This window comes from Halichoerus grypus, chromosome 6 (genome assembly GCF_964656455.1).
Source record: "Halichoerus grypus chromosome 6, mHalGry1.hap1.1, whole genome shotgun sequence".
Taxonomy (NCBI): domain Eukaryota; kingdom Metazoa; phylum Chordata; class Mammalia; order Carnivora; family Phocidae; genus Halichoerus; species Halichoerus grypus.
This window is the reverse complement of record NC_135717.1, coordinates 163,422,545-163,442,073: the sequence shown is the minus strand read 5'-3', so window position 1 is coordinate 163,442,073 and position 19,529 is coordinate 163,422,545. Positions and strand designations below refer to the sequence as shown.

Here is a 19,529-nt window from a genome sequence, read left to right as displayed (position 1 = left end):
TGGGCGGAAGCTTTGTATCAGCACCTTACAATGAAGAGTAAACGTTTCAGCACCCAGCGTAATTGTCCCTGCTGTTCTCCTTTTCAACCTGTTCTCTTCTATGTACACACGAGCTTTCGGTTCAGAGTCTCCACTCCCCAGGTCCTTGCAGACATGTCTATAACAGAAACTTTCTCTTTTATTTTGCCAGAAGATTAGACAGCAGCATTTTTAAAAACTTGGCTGAACATATTAACTTATTACTGAGGTTGTCAGAGCCATCTGAGACTGAAGAATCTGTGAAAACAAACTTGCTAAGCGATCAGAGGCCACACGGTAATCTAAAGCCATCCGTAGCTCCCCTCTGTGTCCGTGGAAAAGCCTCAATTCCCTCCCTTGGCCGCTAAGGCCCCCACATTTGACCCCTGACTACTTCTCCAGGCTTCTCTTGACCCACTCCTCTTACACATACACTTCTCTCCAGCCAACGGGACTACTGATCTTGCCACATGCCCCCGCCTTGTTCCATGGTGCTCCTACCCTGCCAGGGGACCCCCCTCTGCTGTGCCTCCCCTCCAAGGCTCAGCTCGAATTTCTCTCCCCTGACACTATGTTGAATTCCCACCCAGCCCCTCTGAGGATGGCCTCTTCATCGGTTCTTCCAACTTGCCAGATTCATGTATTCATTCACTCGATAACATGCAGAGTACTGCGATGGGCACCTCCTGGTGCCCAGCCTCTGCCCCTAAAGCTCGCACCACTTGCTGCGGATTGCCACCGCTCTTTCCATCCTTTTGCGGCTCCAACAGCCTTCCCTGAGAAACAGCACTGGGCTCAGAGACAGCGCTCGCTGGGTTTAAGTCCTGCCTCCGCCCCCCTGCAAATGCTTCTGTCTCAGCGGTGCTGCTTGAACTCTCAGATTCTTGCCTCCTTCCTCGGTAAAATGACACAGACCAGTACCCATCTCCCAAGGCTGCAGAGGGACTAAACAAGAATCCCCGTACAACCTGCAGCCCACCGGCTGGCAGAGGGGGGCCCGGATAAGCACACCTGTTAGTATTATTCTAGGTTATGGTGGAATATTCCAGGAAGGTTTTACATCATAGACTGAGAGTCCTTTGAAGGCAGGAACCAAACTGATTTCCTGTTTATGTTAGCATAGTTCCTAGCCCCGAACACAGTCAGCCAACACTTCAGAAGGAAGAAAAGGCGAGGTGGTGGGAAGGAAGGAAAGCAGGCTTTTGTGCAGATCAGACTTTTGCTAAGATCAGAAAAGCTTTTTTTTTTTTTTAATCTTAAGATCTGGGTGATTAAAGAAAAACCCTGATTCATATGAACATATTTGACTTATATTTTCCAGTGCTTACACTGTGTCAGGGATATTTATATTTGCTATCGCTACTTACACAAGATGGGTAACATTAACTCCATGACATGGAGGAGGAAAGGGAGGGCCAGGGAGGTGAAGTGACATGCCCAAAGTCACTGTGCTGGGAAAAGCTTGGCTTGGAGTGTGAACTCAGGTACGAGGCTTCTAAAGCCCTCACTAGGTGCTATGGACTGACAGTCATGGGGGCGGTGAGCCAGCACACATTTACTGAGCACCTACTATGTGCCAGGCACTGTAGAAGACAGCACTGAACACCAACACGCAATCCCTGCCATTACCTTTAGGAAGCTGACACTTGATCTGAAGAAGATGGGAACCAAAGAGAGAACACCACCAGACAATAAATACATATAGAATGGTGGGCTCTGGCTCTGTCCAGGTCTGAGGCTGATGCTCTAAAAAGCCCAAACAAACAAACAAACAAACAAAACCAATCCATTTTATTCAATAGCATAAGTCCACGATTTGCTGCTAGATAGACACACGAACCAGACACCCGTGTTCAGGTGGATCTGGTAATTCCCCCAGGACCTCAGCTGAATCTGCCTCCCCTTCGGGGGCCTTCTTGGGGGCCAGGCATTCCCCTGCTCGGGTGGAGTGAAACTGTGCCCCGCTGTTGTGTGCAGTTGCCTGCCCTGGGTTCCTCCTCTTTAAACAGGGGTGACAGTCCCGCTGTCTCTAAAGGGTTCTCACGAGGAGCAAGAGAGCTCGGCTGGTGATGTCGCCTGGCGCGAGCCCGCCTGACCGGTAGGTCTGGCTGACGCTGAGCAACGGACTGACTCAGGGACTTAACACTGTGTTGTAATGATGGAATCGGACCCGAACCTGGAGTCATCTAATCCATGACCTGTGTCTGGCCTACAAGCTACTGGGTTGGTATTCCAGAAAAGCCTGGGATTAGCCAGGTTCTAGAATCCTTATGCTCATTTTTTGGTTTAAGTCCCCCCTCCTTTTTTTGGACAAAAATGTGGCACCATCTAACAGCACGGTGTCACAGTTCTGCACTGTTGCTAATGCTTCTATCAGGGCCGGGCCCGGGGGAGGGCAGCCCAGAGCTCTGGTGGCCACCACGGTCAGCTGAGGTGATTTGGGCACCATTCTCCACCATAAGCCATCCCCCCTCGATATTCTCTTTCCATCTCTTCCCTGTCTCTACGCATCTCTACTTCACCATTACGAACAGGGCCACAAAGAACATCTTCATGTGCCCCGTTGCACGCCCGGGGGAGTGTTTGCCATGTTGGGGTCAAGAAGTGAAAGTGGTGGTGGTACATGGGAAAACGTTAGTGGGACTACAAAATTGCCCATTCAGATGGCTTTACCATATCATATCTTAACCACAGCACAAAATACTTGAAAAAAAAAAAAAAGGCTCCTAGCTCCACACCACAGCATCTCACTCTCTGAGACCCGCGCTTCAAGTTGCCCTGACTTCAGTCTCTCCATCTGCAGCGGAGGCCGCCGCCACACCTCCTGGCATTATCTGACATCTCTGGCTGTTTTCAGACCTAAAACTGTTCTGCCTCCCTTTCCGGAACCAGGTGGACTAACTCCTATTATGCAAGCAAATAATATTATGTCGCTGTTGAATAAAGGATCAAGTCAGAAATGGATACAAAACGTCAGGTGTAGGTCACACTCGATGACTCTGGTCTAGGAGCTGTGACCTGGTCTAAAACTTCAACATGCTTTTTTGGAACAGAACCAAGCCCAACTTTCTACCTCTGGCCTCCAGGAGCATTTTAAAGGGAAACACAAAATTTATTTTGTTTCATATTAATTTGAACTATTGAGAGGCCACCCATCACCCAAGACCTCATTTTAATTGTTTTGAAAGAAAGAAAAAAATGCCCCCCAACAAAGGGACAGTTTGGTCTTCTATCCTCGTTCTTTGGGGAAGGGCCTCCCTCCCTCTGTAAGTTGCAGAAAGGGAGGACGCCTCGAGCCCTGACTGGCGCACAAGGAGCCGGAAGGGACAAAGGGGACACGGGAGGTGTGTGAGAGGGTGGGGACATGTGCTGGCAGCGAGCGGGCCAGGATGGTGAAACAGGCTGCTTTCCATTTCCAAATCCTCTGCTTAAAAGAGAGGTTATTGTGTGGCCGGGATTCCAGCAGCGCTCACCATCCCCAGCGGCTTGGGCTTTACTAACCCTCATGACCGAGGATGCTGGAAAGTGTTTGGCAGAAGGCATTTGACAATATTTGCCTGTTTTCTGCTGGGAGCTGCCTCCAGATCACGTGGCCCCAATTATTTTAGGCTGCTTGGCCACTGTACTATTTGTTCTTAGAACGGGGATGGTCTCGAGGGTGATGGCGAGGGGGCTCATGGCAAGGAGGGAGAAGGTGGAGAAGCAAGTAGCTCCTAACCCAATTCCCCAAACAAGCCAAACGTCCCAACAGAGCTCAGCACGCTCGGGCGGCCTTGGCAGGGAGACCAGTGTCCTTTCCTGGGCCTGCCCCCCTCGTGGTCCAGAGGGGCTGCACACTGCCATTGTAGAGAGGGGATGGCATGAAGGATGCACAAGCCTCAGAGAATGAGATGCAATGGTGTGGAGCTAGGTTCCTATTTTTTTTTTTTTTTTTTAGAGAGAGAGAAAAGAGTGGGATGGGGGGAGGGACAGAGAGAGAGGGAGAGAGATATAATCCCAAGCAGGCTCCAAGCCAGCACGGAGCCTGATGTAGGCCTCAATCTCACAACCCTGAGATCATGATCAAAGCCAAAATCAAGAGTCAGACCCTTAACCAACTGAGCCAGCCAGGTGTCCCTTATTTATTTTTTTAAGAATTTTGTACTGTGGGTGAAGATACAAAATGGCAAGCCATTTGAGCAGGCAAATTTTAGTCCCATTAACATTTTCTGAGTACCCAACACTTCTACTTCTTGACACCAACATGGAGAATATTCCCACAAGTGTGCAAGGGGGCGGATATGAAGAAGTTCTCTGCAGCGCTGTTTGGGCGAAGATGAGATTTGGACACAACCTAAATGTCCATCAAGAGGCAAGTGGCGAAATCTATCTGCCGCTGTCTTACATGGAATCGTGTGCAGCGGTTAGTTACAATGAGGTTGTTCTTCACAGACTAATGCGGGTATGGCTTCAGGACATCCCAGTGAGGAAAGAGCAAGCTGTGGATCAATACAGTGTGACAGGCTGTAGGAGAGTATCTTTAGTGCGATGTCTGCATTCCTTTTGGAAGGGAGGAAATACGAAATTCTAAAAATCACTACTGGAAACTTGTGTTGGTGCACATACACGTAAATGCATAGACAAGAGACTAAACACACAAGCACTGCTTCTCTAGAGGAGGAGGCAGGAACTGCAACGAAGAATGGACGTTAGCCTTGTCAACGATGTTTTAGTTTTTGAACGAGGAAACATATCACTTGTGTAAATAAAATAGAAACAAAATAACTATTTATTGAATTTATTTGTGTCTTGCCTTTTTCTAAAATGCTAACGAAAGAAAGAGAAGAAAGTCAGACAAGGGAAAGAGATGGAAAAATACATGAACATCAGATTTAGCTCTGAACTCGCTGGTGGCCCGAGCAGAAAGGGTACACAGTCTGAATGATGTCATTTTCCCTTGCGAAATGGAGGGTGTGTCCAGTTCCTTTTGAGAGACAAAGCATTTGTGCTGAAACTACATTCTAAAAATTTTGCTCATGTGCAACTTTATATAGGCGGTCACGTGTCTTCCACCACGGTTTGAAGCATGACTCTGTTTTTATTTAAGAGAAATGTCCGTTGATGGGTATTAAGGAAGGCACGTGTTGTGATGAGCACTGGGTGTTATACGCAACTAATGAATCATTGAACATGACATCAAAAACTAATGATCCGTTATATGTTGGCTAACTGAACATAATAAAAAATAAATCAAAGGGGCGCCTGGGTGGCTCAGTCGTTAAGCATCTGCCTTTGGCTCAGGTCATGATCCCAGGATCCTGGGATCGAGCCCCGCATCGGGCTCCCTGCTCCGCGGGAAGCCTGCTTCTCCCTCTCCCACTCCCCCTGCTTGTGTTTCCTCTCTCGCTGTGTCTCTGTCAAATAAATAAATAAAATCTTTAAAAAAAAAAAAATCAAAAATAAAATAAAATAAAGAGAAATGTTGGGGTGTCTGAGTGGCTTGGTTGGGCACTCAGCTTTTGGTTTCAGCTCAGGTCGTGATCTTGGGGCTGTGGGATCGAGCCCTACGGTGGGCTCCCCATTCAGCATGGAGTTTGCTTGAGATTCTTTCTCTCCCCTCCCCCCATTTTACAGGTGAGTAGACTGAGGCACAGAGAGGTTAAGGACCTCATCCAAGTTTCCACAGCTGGGAAGTGGCACATCTGGGCGTTCATTCCTGGCAGTCTGACTTAAGAGGCTGCACTGTCTACCAACTCACTGTTGCCAGGCAGATGTCGAGAATCATAGGGAAACAGGCATGAACAAGGTGATTTTCTTCGCTCCCTTTCACATTTTTTATTCTGAAATGTGCAACGTGTTCAGGTTATTGAACTCAGAATGTCTGCTGATTCCTTACATTTCTAGAAACTCCTATGCCCAAAGTCCTTTATATAGATGCCTCGTTAGATGTCTTGGCAATATGGGAATTTGTGTGGCCACAATTTTGGGGGAAGGGTGCAGGCAGAGGTTTGACCAGGGAAATAGAGTAGAATTTTAAAGAAAGCAAAAAAGCAGCAAATGCAATGAGAAAAAAAAGAATACAGGGACAAAAGGAGGGAAACAAGCCAAAGTCTGGAAATCAAGCTCCTGCAAACAACCCTTGCTCTCCTTGCAGCCAAGCGAGGCAATCTTCCCTTGTTAGAGAAGATTGAGTTACGCTCCTGAACGCTTTTCCCCTGATGCTGTTTTCCTCCCACCTGTGCATGGATTAGTCAGGAGAATCTAATGCGATTTGCTCATTAAAGCCCATCTGCTTCCTCTTCTCATTTGTTCTCTCCTCTCCATCCTTCCCAAGTCTTCTTTCTCTTCCTTTCCTCCAAAGCAGGGGCTTTGCAGTTAAAGAGACCCAGCCAGGTTCCTGCCTGTGCCACTTCATGGTTCTGTGTATATTCAGGCAAATGACTTAACTGTCTAAGCTTTATTTTCCTCATCTGTGAAATGGGCATAACAATACCAACTTCAGAGAATCGTGAGAATGAGACCAGGCATGAGGCACATATAGGAAGTGCCTAGCATGGAGTCTGGCATGTAATAGCTCTTCGTTCCTTCCCTTCCCCACCCCTTTTTCCCTCCCCTTCCTTCCTTAATCCCCTCAAGTTTGCTGGGCTGGGCTGCTAGGGGGATAATAGCCCTAACTGACACGATGTTTGAGGGATGAATCTCAGGCGTGGACAGCTCTGGTGTTCAAAGCCACAACACAATTTCTAAGTGAAGCTCTTAGAGGAGAATTTACCTGTAAACCTCAAACATGAGAGCAACCACTTAAACAACATCCATTAAGTATTTCACCAAGTCCAGGAATTCCAAATATTAAAAAAAGGAAAGCCACTGAAGTAGATAATGCTTGTTCATGTTATTAATATTAAAATAATTGTAGTATAGTTGCAATTGGGTATGAATTCATTAAAGACTCATTGGTAGGGGCGAACAGACCTATGTTTCTATAATTTGCTGCAACGTTGTTAATCGTAACAATGCATTCCATTAAATCAGTAAATAACACCCATGTGGGATGCAGTCCTTGCCAGTGTCTTGATGATGGGAAACAAAATCTACCCCCAAATACAATAAATATGAAAACCAAATCTCCAGTGTGGCTCTAAGTTGAGTATTTTACACAGAGCTGCAAATTAAATTGATTGCATGTGGGCTATTGGATGTCAAGTTCTCATGACAATGTCAAACTTCCCAGTGACACCCTGCTCTGTGCGTAGGAAGCAACACTTGCGTGAGCGCCCCATCAAGAGAGGACTTGCTGAAAATGAACTTACCATTGCAGGGTAGCAGGGGTGGAGTGGGGCTTGGATGCTCTATTGTTTTCTTTTTCCTCATCTGTTAAAGGAAAGAAAAAGGAGTGACCTTCAGTAGGAAAAGTAAAGGGCCTCTCAATTCTCCCAAGCATCCCAGTGCTCCCAAGCATTTGAGGAAACCTCAAATACTGATGCTCTGAAAGCAGTAACAGTTGGGCTCTTTCAACATGTTAGATATCTTCGTGAATAAGGCAAAAGGGGAAACTGACTTGTACAGAAAACTCTTAGAGCACTTTGCATTTTTCTTTGATGTAATTCGTTAGAGTTGAAGAGCTGTCTCTCTTCATCACTGAGCAATATGACTGTGTTCACCCAATTTACTATTTTTCCAGCTGCAGCTGGACACCTGCCTCTATGATTCGGACCCTAAGAACACACCATTTGCTCCTGCTAACTCCGCGGAAGAGTGTGGGGTAAGGGAGGGGGAGTGTAAGTGTCCAGGAGAATCAGGATAAGCAGTATCACAGTGCAAGGGCTAGCAAACTTTTTCTGTGAAGGGCCAGATACTAAATATTCTAAGGTTGGGGGGCCAAGAGGCAAAATCAAAAATATCATGTCATATTTATATAACAAGAGTAAATATATTTCCACAAAGTTTTATTGGTAAAATTCAAAATATAATAGTAGTAATTGAGTACAGTTTTTGTAATATAGGTCTAATAAGAATAATGACATTGTTTTGAGGGAGGAGGCAACATTTTTCTTAATTGGGGTTCAAAGTTCATATTCTCTACCACTGAAGAGATTACAAATAATCATTTGTAAAAACCATTCTTAGCTTACAGCCCTACGAAAACAGGCATCAGGCCAGATTTGGATTGTGAGGTTCTGGTTTGCGGATTCCGCAACACAGCAACCTGAACAACAGATCCATCTTTGCATCTAAGAACTGCTCACAGTTTCATTGTGGATTAGCTGAGAAATACATATAATTAGCTTCATCTAATTCCTAATAAAGCCTATTGATAGAAATAGTCAACATAAGATTTCTTGGGCCACAAAATTTGACCCAAGAAGACCGGTATGGATTACAGTCTCAAAAGAAAATTAATGATGTGAAAACCTACAACTATAATCAACAAAATTTATTAAGAACGTGTAAAATGGTCAGTGAAATAAATCTGTGGCGTAAATTTTATATGGAAAATGATCTGAAGATTTCAGTGAGACAAAAATGAAAGTGGAAGAAAGTGAAGTATGCTTAGCGAAAACAAATTTTTAAATAAATTACCCTATAACGTTGAGTTCAGAAAATATTTTCTTGATGAAAATTTATCAAGATAGGTATAATTCTGATAAAATGTCTCTTCATAAACACTGTGGCAGATACTGCTGTTGTTTATTCAACAACTATACATACTCAGCTTCTTGCTTATTCACAGAACCACAATTTATAGGGGACCATGTGTTCAAGGAGGGTGATTCCCCTCGAATCCTAGAAAGCTGAATGTTGATTAATTTAAATCTACCCATCAAGCCACTGATAAGGTAGGTGTGGCAAGTGACATGGTGCCGGCCTCTCAGACTTAGAAAAGCTTTCTGGAAGCTTCTGGGGAAGATATTTTTCCCTAATAAAAAGGAATTGGAGGCCTTGATTTTGAACTTCTGGCCTCCAAAACTGTGAAAAAACAAGTATCTTCTGTTTTATGCAAAAGCAACAAACAGGTTACAGAGTCTGGCCTGGCCTGTTTTTTAACATGGCTGAGCAGACATGATAGGGAGGCAGTGAGCTTTCAACTGGGAAGAGAGCAGCCTGAGGATGAAATCCACGCTGAGGTAGCAGAGAGGAAAGGGGGAGGGATTGGGGGTTCTGTGTGTCATGTTGTGCCTGATTAGCCAACCCCCAAAACAGCTGCTTCCCTCTTTTGTGAGATAATAAAAATGTTCTTAGTTAATAAAACCTCTTTTCATTGGATGTTCTCTTCCCTGCCACCAAAGCCTTCCTAACTGATACAAACACTCACACGAAATGTTCTCAGGGACAAAGTGTCCCAGGACATCATGGGCTTGACACCTGCTCACACTGCTTTGTCAGCCTAGAGTTCCTTCTAAATGTTTCTCAGCCTTTCCAGCCTAGAATAAATGACACTACCTCTTTGAAGCGCTCCCTGATACTCTCCAAGTCAGGCATTCTTCTAACTGTTCTTCTACAACCCATCACTGGTCTCTCAGTTGGACCGTTTAGCCACATCCACCTCTTCAACTTCAGTACCCTACTTAAGAAGGAGGAATGGTATCTTAGTCATCTCTGTGTTTCCTCCTAACAGTGCTTCCACTTGGCACTTGATTAAATATTTGAGTCTGCCTTCCACAAATGCCTTCAACTATCTTCAGAAAATAAATAGCACAATAAGGACCATGAACACATGAGTCTCACAAGAATATAGACAGATAGAGAAAACAATACTCAACCTCAGTTGTTCACAAAGAAATAAAAAGAAAATAATGAGGCACAACTTTACATCTCTGAAAGTAACGAAAATTTAAGTAATGATAATCCCCAATGCTGGTACGTAAATGGTAAAACTGACAGCCACATACTTCTCTGAAGGTAGTGTTAACTGGTACAAAGTTTTTGGTAAGCAATTTGGCAATAATATTGAGAGCCATCTAAAATGTCCAGTCACTTGACCTCACATCCCAACTCCTAGAAATTATACTAAGCAAATAATTGAAAAGAAAAGGCTATGTTAAAAAACGTGATCGACTGAGTTTTTTCTTAAACAAGGAAAAGCATACAAACAACATAAATATACCACTTAGCTTATGCTGGACCATGATTAATGTTTCCATTCCCCTTAGAACTGGCAGAATTTTTCCTCCCTGCTTCTTTAAATTTTAGCTTTTCAGCCAAGCTGGACCAGATATCAAAAGACCTATGATCCAGAATCAGTGCCAAAACTTACTGGCTGTGACTGAGCAAACCCCTCATTTTTCTTCATTTGTAAACGGTCACTTTACAGGGCCATTGAAATGACTATATTAATTAATTCAACAAATATTCACTGAATACCTAATTTATTCCAGCTAGACACTGGGGATAAAGAAATTAGATTCCTGTCCTTCAGTCTGGTTGGAGAAAGAGAAAGACAAACAGTGGCGAGAAAGGCCAAGTTCAGTCAGAAGTGATAAATGCTGTGACACAGGTAGGCAAGGGCAAGCCTGCCTGAGAAAGCCGAGGCTGTCAAAGAAGGCTTCCTGGAAGCAGTGGTAAGTGAGCGCTAAGTCTCGGAGTGTGCCAGAGATGGGAACCAGACGGCAAGGAAGGTGGAACCAAGTCAGGGGAAGGAAGGTGGAGAAGGTGAGAGACAGCCCAAGACATGGGGACCCATCAGATCATGCCACCCTCCCAGGAGTGAGATGGCCACAGCTCGGGTCCCTGTGGGGTGCGGGAAGGGAGCTGGAAAGGGAGTTTTCTGACATTCTAATGACTCTCTTTAAGCTTCCAGACAGTTTCTTAAACTGAGGATGATCATCATGCCTACCTTGAAAGGCTGATGGGGCAATGATGACATGAACTTAACAGAGGCTAAGAGCTCCCAAACCTCCCAAGACACAGCATTTGAGCTGCACCTTGAAGACACAGTCCGGGTTTTTAAAATAACTTTGTTTTCTGTTCGCAAAAGTCATCCATGTTCATTTTTTAACTTTGGAAAATAGAAAATGGAAATCGAAGCCCCAACACAGAGAACTATTGTTTTAATCTTATTTACCTCCAGTCTGTTCTCAATGTTCTTGTTCACACCCGAGGACACGCACATCCCTAACTTAAAACAAGTGAGGGTCACATAGAGTACCCTGGCTTGTGGCCTGTGTCCTTCACCGTTACAAGGACAGGTCAGAGTGTGAGAGGAGGACTCAGAGGGAGGGGGTGTCCCAGGAGGAGGCAGCATGAGAAAAGGCTGGGAGGACGAAACCCCGGGGCCCAGGGCAGCATGCTAGGGGTCTATTTGGCCACAGCCAGAAAAGCCCCTTGTTGGGGGAGACCTTCCAGTGCCTCCCATGCAGGTCAGACCTGTCTCTGTTGTGTCAGCTGCTTTCCCCCAATTAACCTTCATCATGGCCTATTTCTGACACCAGTGAATGGAAAGAGAATGGGCTTTGGGGGCAAGGCAGACCTAGGTTTGAATCCCAGCCTTGCCCCTAACTCTGGGTGGAACCCTGAGCAGTACCTTAACTCATCCAAGCCTGAGGGTCCTTCCCTAACTTAGATCACAAGGATGGCTTGAAAATTAAATATAGTATGTTAAAAACTAGACCTATGAAAAAAAGAATACCATAACAACCCTAATAGCATTTATTGGCCAAGTATTTAAGCCAGGGATGTGCATCACTTTTTGTATGTCATCTCAGTGGTCTCCTCCCGAGCGTGCTATGAAGAAGTCTTATGTCCGACTTTATAAATAAGGACACGGAGTTTTGGTGGGTCTGAGTCCCTTGCAGGTGTTCTAGCAGCCAGTGAGTGAAGGTTGGATCTCACCCCATGCTCAGCATATGGTGGCTACTGAGGGTACTAACCAAGAACTGGTCTATCAATCATCAAACAGGTACCTTCCACCTCTGCAGGCCCCTTGCTGGACCACTAGTGACTTTGTGCTCAGGGTCTGAACAGCCAGCCTCTTTCTCCCAGGAGACGGTGTATGTCACAGTCAGGTCCCTCCTATTTGGTGGCTGTCAATCCCAATTCGCCAAAAGTGCTGGTTGCTCATTCATGCATCAAATATTGATTGTCTGCTAGGTTCCAGCCCTGTGCCAGGGGCGAAAGGGCAAGAACAGACAGACAGGGTCTCTGCTCTCTTAAGCTCAGTCAAATTATCAGCAAATAAAACGTAAGCGCAAGTCCAGGATGTTACAGCAGCACCAATGTGGGACGTGAGTTGGGCCTAGGGAGCTGACAAGGACAGGAGAGCACATTTTAGGTAGAAGGAAATAACCATAGTTGATAGAAACTTTAGGAACTGGTTCTGCCTAATGCTTTTTAATAGGCAAAAATGCCTCAAGCCAAATGAGATTCACGCCATAATTTCAGGCCAGCAAGACTCCCGGAGGCGCTCATGGCACAGGTGGGGCCACCCATCCGCAACGGCCACCCTGCTCATCCTACCAAAGCCAGAGAGCAGCCGTCTTTTTAAAAGCCTCCGGGAGAGATGCCGCTCACTGTGGCTCTGTCCTGCTCCCCACTTGGCAGTCATGTCTCCAAACACACTCCAGGGAGTCTCAGTCCACTTCCCAAGGGTGAGCACCTCTGTTCCCCTCTCTGGATTCACCTCCCAAATGAAACTCTGAGGCCGAATTTCCAGGCTCCATCACTGGCTCCACCACTTGCTCGCCAGCTGTGTGACCTCCAACAACCTTTTGGTGCCTTAGGTTCTTGTCTGAGAAACAGGGGTAATAATAGCACCCAGCACGGATTGTAAGGATTAATTAATTAGCCACTCCTGGCACAAGATACATGCTACCCTAAGTATTCCTTATTACTATAAGAGTTGTCACTCTTTTTTTTTTTAAGATTTATTTATTTGACAGAGAGAGACACAGCGAGAGAGAGAACACAAGCAGGGGGAGTGGGAGAGGGAGAAGCAGGCTTCCCGCAGAGCAGGGAGCCCAATGCGGGGCTCGATCCCAGGACCCCGGGATCATGACCTGAGCCGAAGGCAGACGCTTAACGACTGAGCCACCCAGGCGCCCCTAGAGTTGTCACTCTTCTGGAGGGGCCAGGCACCTGGATCCCCATCCCATCCGTGGGGCTGAGCCTCTGGGACAGGGCTATTTGCTCCTCCCCGATGCTCCTACAGCACCCTGGCTGGTCCCTAGCAAAGTCCTCACGGGGGTGGTCACTGCTTGCCCACCAGTGTGTCTGCCTTGCTCGTTTGCTAGCTCTTTAGGGCACGCACTGCCTCACCACTGCCTCTCCAGCACCCACACACGGTCGGGGCTCAAGAAGTATTTGCGGAATGAATGAATGAATGGCTAAGATAATATCACAATTAAATTCAGCCAGCCCATTGATTTCATAAGCATACCAATAATAATACCACCAGAGAACCTTTACTGAGGACTTACAACGTACCAGGCCCTCTTTACTTCGCTGCATTTAATTTTCACAGCTGCCCAAGACAGTGAATGGCTTACCACACAGAAAACATCACAGTGCTTGATGGATACTTTGTGCTTAATCAATTTTGGGCCTGATTATTAATATTATCCCCTTTTATAGGAGAAGAAAACAGGCTCAGAGAAGTGGGAAGCAATTTGTCTGAGGTCACACAGCTATTGGTGGAGCCAGGAGAGGACCCAGTCTAGCTGACGTAGAAACTTCCCAAACCCAAACATCATGAGCCTCACCCTCTCCTCCGACCTCTAGTACTGCACTAAATATTTTAGGGAAAATATTATCTGCCTAATATCTGCTGATTGAATTCACAATATTTGGGAACCCATTCTAGAATGTTTCCTGCCTGGAGCCAGTGTGGCAGAGTTTAATATTGAAGGAGAAAGTTTCTAAATTAATTACTTCTTTTCAAATCCCAGGAAATGTTCAAGTTTATGCGACTCTCAAATTTCACTTCAAAGTTCTAATTCTATTTCCTTTCATTATACTAACCTGGCTGCACCTGGCCAGACCTCACCTGTTGGGAACATGGGCCTGCCAAACATTTCATTTCCCCTTATCCAACCCCTTCCCAGCCACTGCAAACGACACCAGCTGATGATCGTGGTGCCTGGACCAGGCCTTTGGCAGTGGGCACCAGCCCCTGGCAGCAAACCCTTCTCCCCGTGGGAACAGGGCTAAGTCCCAAACAAAACTGTGATGTTGGCAGCATTGCTCGGAGGGGGCCCCACACCTGCCTCCTCTTACCTACGCTGGGTGAATTCCTTCAGAACCCTGGAGTAAGAAAAGGTCTTTCTAATTTTGATATAAAACCCGAAAGCCATAAGAGAAAATATTGATAAATTTTCCTACATAAGAAATCCAAAGCTTCTATGTTGGGGGGGTACCTATGCCTTAAGTAGAAAGATAAAAACGTGCCTGGGAAAATTGCAGTCATACCACAGACAACGATCTCATTTCCCCACCGCAGAGAGAGCACCACTAAAACCAGAAGGAAAAAGACTAAGAACCAAGAGAAAAAAAAAATAGGCAAAGCATCTGACACACAGTTGATGGAAAAAATACAAATGTTCTTGAAATGTGAAGAGATGATTAATCTCAATTAGTGAAAATGAAAACTGCACTAAAATACCATTTCTCAGTCTGATTGGCAACAATCCAAACCTCGACCACACAACTCTGCTGTGAGGCTGCAGGGAGCGGGTGACCTCCCGCCTCGTGGGGGTGGGTGTTGTGAAATGGTGCCTCCCCCCATGAGGAGGTCATCTGGCAGAATCTCCTGAAATCCCATATGCTCTTTATCCTTCAGATAAAGAGCAGTCCCACGTCTGGGAACAGATCCTACGGCTACACGTGGACACGTGGGAAATGACCAAACGCAAGGTTATTCGTTGCAACTTGTCTGTCATGGTCAAAGTTCAGGAACAGCCCAGCACTCATCTGGTGAACTAAATTATGATACATCCTCACAGCAGAATGCTACATGACTGTGGAAAAAAGATTAAAAACTAGAAAAGAATGAAGATGCTCTCTGCTCTTACTGATATGGAACACTCTGGGGATTATTATTAAGTGAAAAAAAGCATGTCACAGCAAAATGCATATAGGCTGCTGCCTTTTTTTGTGTTAGAAAGTGGCAAAAAAAAGGAGTGCCTGGGTGGCTCAGTTACTGGAGTGGAGCATGCGACTCTTGGTCTCGGGTTGTGGGTTCGAGCCCCACGATGGGTGTAGAGATTACTTAAAAATAAAATCTTTTTTAAAAAGTCACAAAAAAGAATATATGTTTGAAATTTTATTTGCATAAAGAAATAAAATACTGGCAGAATACACCAAAAAAAGCACACAATAAACAAATAAAAGCATGCACCACTAGGGAGCTGAGGTGGGAAGACAGGGGTGGTGGGACCAAGACTTCTCAATGAGTACCTTTAAGGCATTTTGATTTTTGAACATATGAAATACTCTAAGTGTGGACACATTAAAAACTCCTCTACTGGGGAGGGAGCATCTGAAGGAAGAATCTATTCCTATGGTTAAGTGGTCCTGGAATGCCATAAACTGCAAGCACATTACAAAGACTCATAACCTGGCATGACTCTACAGTATTTTGCTCTCCTAATATCCATTTACCTAACCAACATTGTGCACCTACTATGTACCAGGCCCTATTCTAGTAAGTGACACAATTAGGCATGCTCCCCTGCCCTCAGGTGGTTACGGCCCTTGGAGGGACCGAGTGGAGGGGCAGAGGGGCCCAAGCACAGATGATGGACTGGCTCCTTCTCCACAAGAGGAGAGGACTTAGAGACACTTGGAGGACAGGAAGGGCAGCCTGTGATGGCAGAATGGATGGCTGAGGAAGGGGAGGATTCTGGGGGGTTGTCTTAAACCGCGGCCTCCTCAGCCAGCCAGCCAGCAGGTCTTGCACTTGGCTTCCCAGCTAGGAGTAAAACTGCAGCAGAAACCCCATGAGGGCAATCAAATGGTTAAAAGCATCATGGGAGGACTTCCTTTGGATGTTCCCCGCCCCCCCCACCGCCAGGACCTCCCACTCTAAGTCTGTGCCCTTGCTCTAGAAGTTGTCAGAATGCCTTTCTGCTATTGGCAGGGGGCTTTTGTCCACGACTTGGTGGGAATACGAAAAAGTTTCGCTACATTTCCTCTTCTCTGGAACCCATCTTAGGAAGTTAGAAGATCTCAAATTGGATAATAAACTGACATGCTAAGTGAGTGGAGTGGGGTGAGGGAGATACGATACAGCCCTGAAATGTGAGGAGATTTTAATAGGATAATGATGAGTCACATGAAGCTGTGACCCGCTGTGACCCCGGTTGTAGGCTACCAAGCCCCTGAATGCCAACTTTCCTCTTCCTTGGCTGTAAAAATCCTCCGTCACCAGCAGACCATCGGTGACTGCAGTGATGAGTTGGTAAGGGGTCAGGGAGGGTGACGGGAGAAGGTCTGCATGCCTAGTGAGGCAGGTGAGACAGAATGGCCGCCGGGAAGAACTGACAAAGAGGGGAGGGAACAGGACACGGTGTGGACTATCTCTGGAGAAACAGAATCCCCTTCCCACACTCCCACCACCCCCAACACACTCAGTCTGGTAATCCTTAGAGATAAAGGGCAGACTCTGGACTCCCATGTAGGATATAGGATGGAGGCTGGAGTCACTGACTTAGACATTAAGGGAATAGTGACCTGAAGGGTGGGGGGATTTGGGCACATCTGGGTCATACTGAACTTGTTCTCTTTCCCAAGGAGGGCAACAGGAGTCCCAAGGGAATCCCACTGGCTTCCTGCCCTGTGGACCCATCCTATTGCCCTTGTCTCTCCAATCCTCTCCACCCTACTGATGCAACCCTGCACTATAGCCTCATCCCGTCAAACTAGGTGGGAGCCCCCAAAGTGTCCCCCTGGCTCTAATCCACCCGCACGGAATCTCCACATTAACCTTCTGAAAATGCCACTTTGATTTGTCTCTCCTCCACCCAGCTCCTTTCAGAGGCATCTTAGCTATCACATTCCAAACCTCTTATTTGGAATTTATGTCCCTCAATAATATGGCCCAAACTCACTTCCCTAGCCTGGTTTCCCACGATCTTTCAATCTCTCTGCTCAAGCCATTCTGCAAAATTCTCAAAGCTCAAAACCTTCCTCGTGGCTTTCTGCCTCCCAGCCCTTGACCGTTACCACTTAAAGGAACCACGTGGATCCTCTGAGGCCCAACACAAATGCCACCTCCTCCAAGATGCTTCCCTAGTCACCTTCCAGGCTGTGACCTCTCCCGACTTCAGCATGCGTTCCAGTCACCTGGGGGTTGTATAAAGATGCAGAGAATGTGCAAGTGGGTCTGGAGTAGGCCTGAGAATCTAACAAGCATCTCTAACAAGCTTCCAATGAGGTTGTGCTGGAGCCCAGGACCAGTCCTGGGGAGGCGAGGTAGAACACCTTGCCTCATTCAAATGGAATTGATCACATACGGCCTTGTATTATTATTCAACAGTGGGCCTGAGCTTCACTTCTAGATTAAAAATTCCTTGAGAGCACAGAACCACAGAAGAGGCTGTTTACATGGTAGGAAGAGAGAAAGCTGTAAAATCAGACGCTACTAAGTTTGGGTCTGAACTCTGCCACTTACTTGCTATGACACTGAATGAGTCCCACAACCTCGGAATCTGCTTCCTCCTCTGTTTGTGAGAACACCTCCCTCCCAGAGGATTAAAGGAAATCGTGGTTGTGATTATGCCTAGCATACTGCCTGATGCTGAATATATTTAGTATTGCATAAATATATTATTATAATACTCAATATATTAGTGAATACTGAATAATATTTAATTTATTTTCTATTTTAATATCGGCTCTCTGCCTTTTCCTTCCTGGTATAACTTTGGTTTTTATACGTAGTCCTGTACATAGTAAGTGCTCAGAGAATCTTCTACAGGAACTTCTGTTCTACCTGTACAATTCTGCTCAATTCACACTCCTGGGCTCTCCTCACTGGACATGATGCTCCAACCAGTCCTGACCTGAAAATGCTTTACATTCAAAGTCTTCCTCTTTGTTGGTGAATATGCCATCAGAAACATAAAAACCTACTAACATCTGCTTGAAAGAAAATGCAATTTGTTCGGGTTGGAAATGGGCATTTGTGACACCCTGAATTATGATAAATAATCCATCCACTCCTGTTCAGACTCTCACTCATCAGGCAAGCCTTAGCTTGACCTCGCAGATCCAGGGTTTTCTTCCCAACGGCATTCTATCAAAATGTCTCATGTCCCATTTCCTCGTGCTCACTGAAGCTCTTGTTGATCAATTAAATGCCCGTCTTCTGAGCTGCTAAAAAGGGCATAATAGAAAGAGCACTGCATAGGAATCAAGACGTGGGTAGCAGTTCTGACTCTAGCACTACCCGAGGGTATGATTTTGAGCAAATAACTTCCCTTCCCGGAGACTCAGGTTTTTGATTCTAGGCTAATAAATGGATTATTCTCCCACTCCATTTCATTTTCACCAGGACTTCCGGTGCTAATGTCCGGCCATTACTCAGGCCAGTGGAAGAAATCTTTCTCAGCTGGTGGAACGTTAACCTCTCTCACCACCCAGGGAAAGCATTTCTACCTTCCTGGCCTTGTTCAGAGAGAAACACTGTGGCCAACCCTTTTGTGAGCCACTCAGTAGCCAATCTTGCATTTTTTTCCTGCTTGCTAATAAAACCCTAGGTTTATTCGGAGCGGTGATGGGACAACCCCAGAAGAAAATCCTGATTTGTCTAAGACAGGGGTTAGCAAACTTTTTCTGTAAAGAGCCAGATAGTAAATGTTTTAAGTTTTGGGGGGCCATAGATGATGTCTGTCACATATTCTTCTTCATTTTTTTCTCTACTCTTCAAAAATTTAAAACAAAACAAAAATGAAAACATCATAGGCCCTGGGCTGTATAAAACAGGAGGCGGGCTGGATTTGGCCTGGGGTGGTGCAACCATTAAGAATAATTCTATTTTTTTCTATTCTTCTGACAAATTTTCAGTCACCTATCCTCCCTTTCAGCTACAGATGATAGCATTCTCAACACAATGTTAAGGAAAATCTACTGGGGGTTCCTGGGAAAGATTTTGTTGTTTTCTGATAAGAGGAAGACACATAAGAGGAAAGCCAACTGGCACTTGCAAAACAGCTATTTTGTGACCATGAGGTTCTAACATGAGGACAAAAGCCAACAATCTGGGAGGACTTAGTAGAAAGACACACAGAGTCTGGGTCCTGGATGATGTTGAGCTGTTAAATAAATAAACCCTGGAATCCCCTACCTCCCATCTTTTAGTTAAATAAGATACTAAATATCTACATTGTTTAAACCACTGTCAGGTTTCTCATAATCCAAAGCATTCTTAAAATACTAAATCTGAGGGGGTTTTTTCTGTTTTTTAAAACTTCTATGTTTTTCTGTTTTTTAAAACTTCTATGCCCTGGGATTCCAACAGTGAACCCCACAACATTCCTGCCCTCGTGGAGCTTCCAGTTGAATAGAAGATGCGACAAGACACAGAGAAGAGTTGGTCTACC

At 45.6% G+C, this 19,529-nt stretch overlaps 1 protein-coding gene across 4 annotated transcripts in view; it reads right to left on the bottom strand.

Annotated features, from left to right (window-relative positions):
* RFX4 (regulatory factor X4) overlaps window positions 1–19,529 on the bottom strand; it is a 155,530-nt gene that overhangs the window by 99,874 nt on the left and 36,127 nt on the right. For all 4 annotated transcript variants that reach the window (XM_036083141.2, XM_036083143.2, XM_036083140.2 and 1 more), the window contains one exon: window positions 7,308–7,368. In XM_036083141.2, the coding sequence (XP_035939034.1) occupies window positions 7,308–7,368 (61 nt within the window). The remainder of the gene's footprint in view (window positions 1–7,307; window positions 7,369–19,529) is intronic.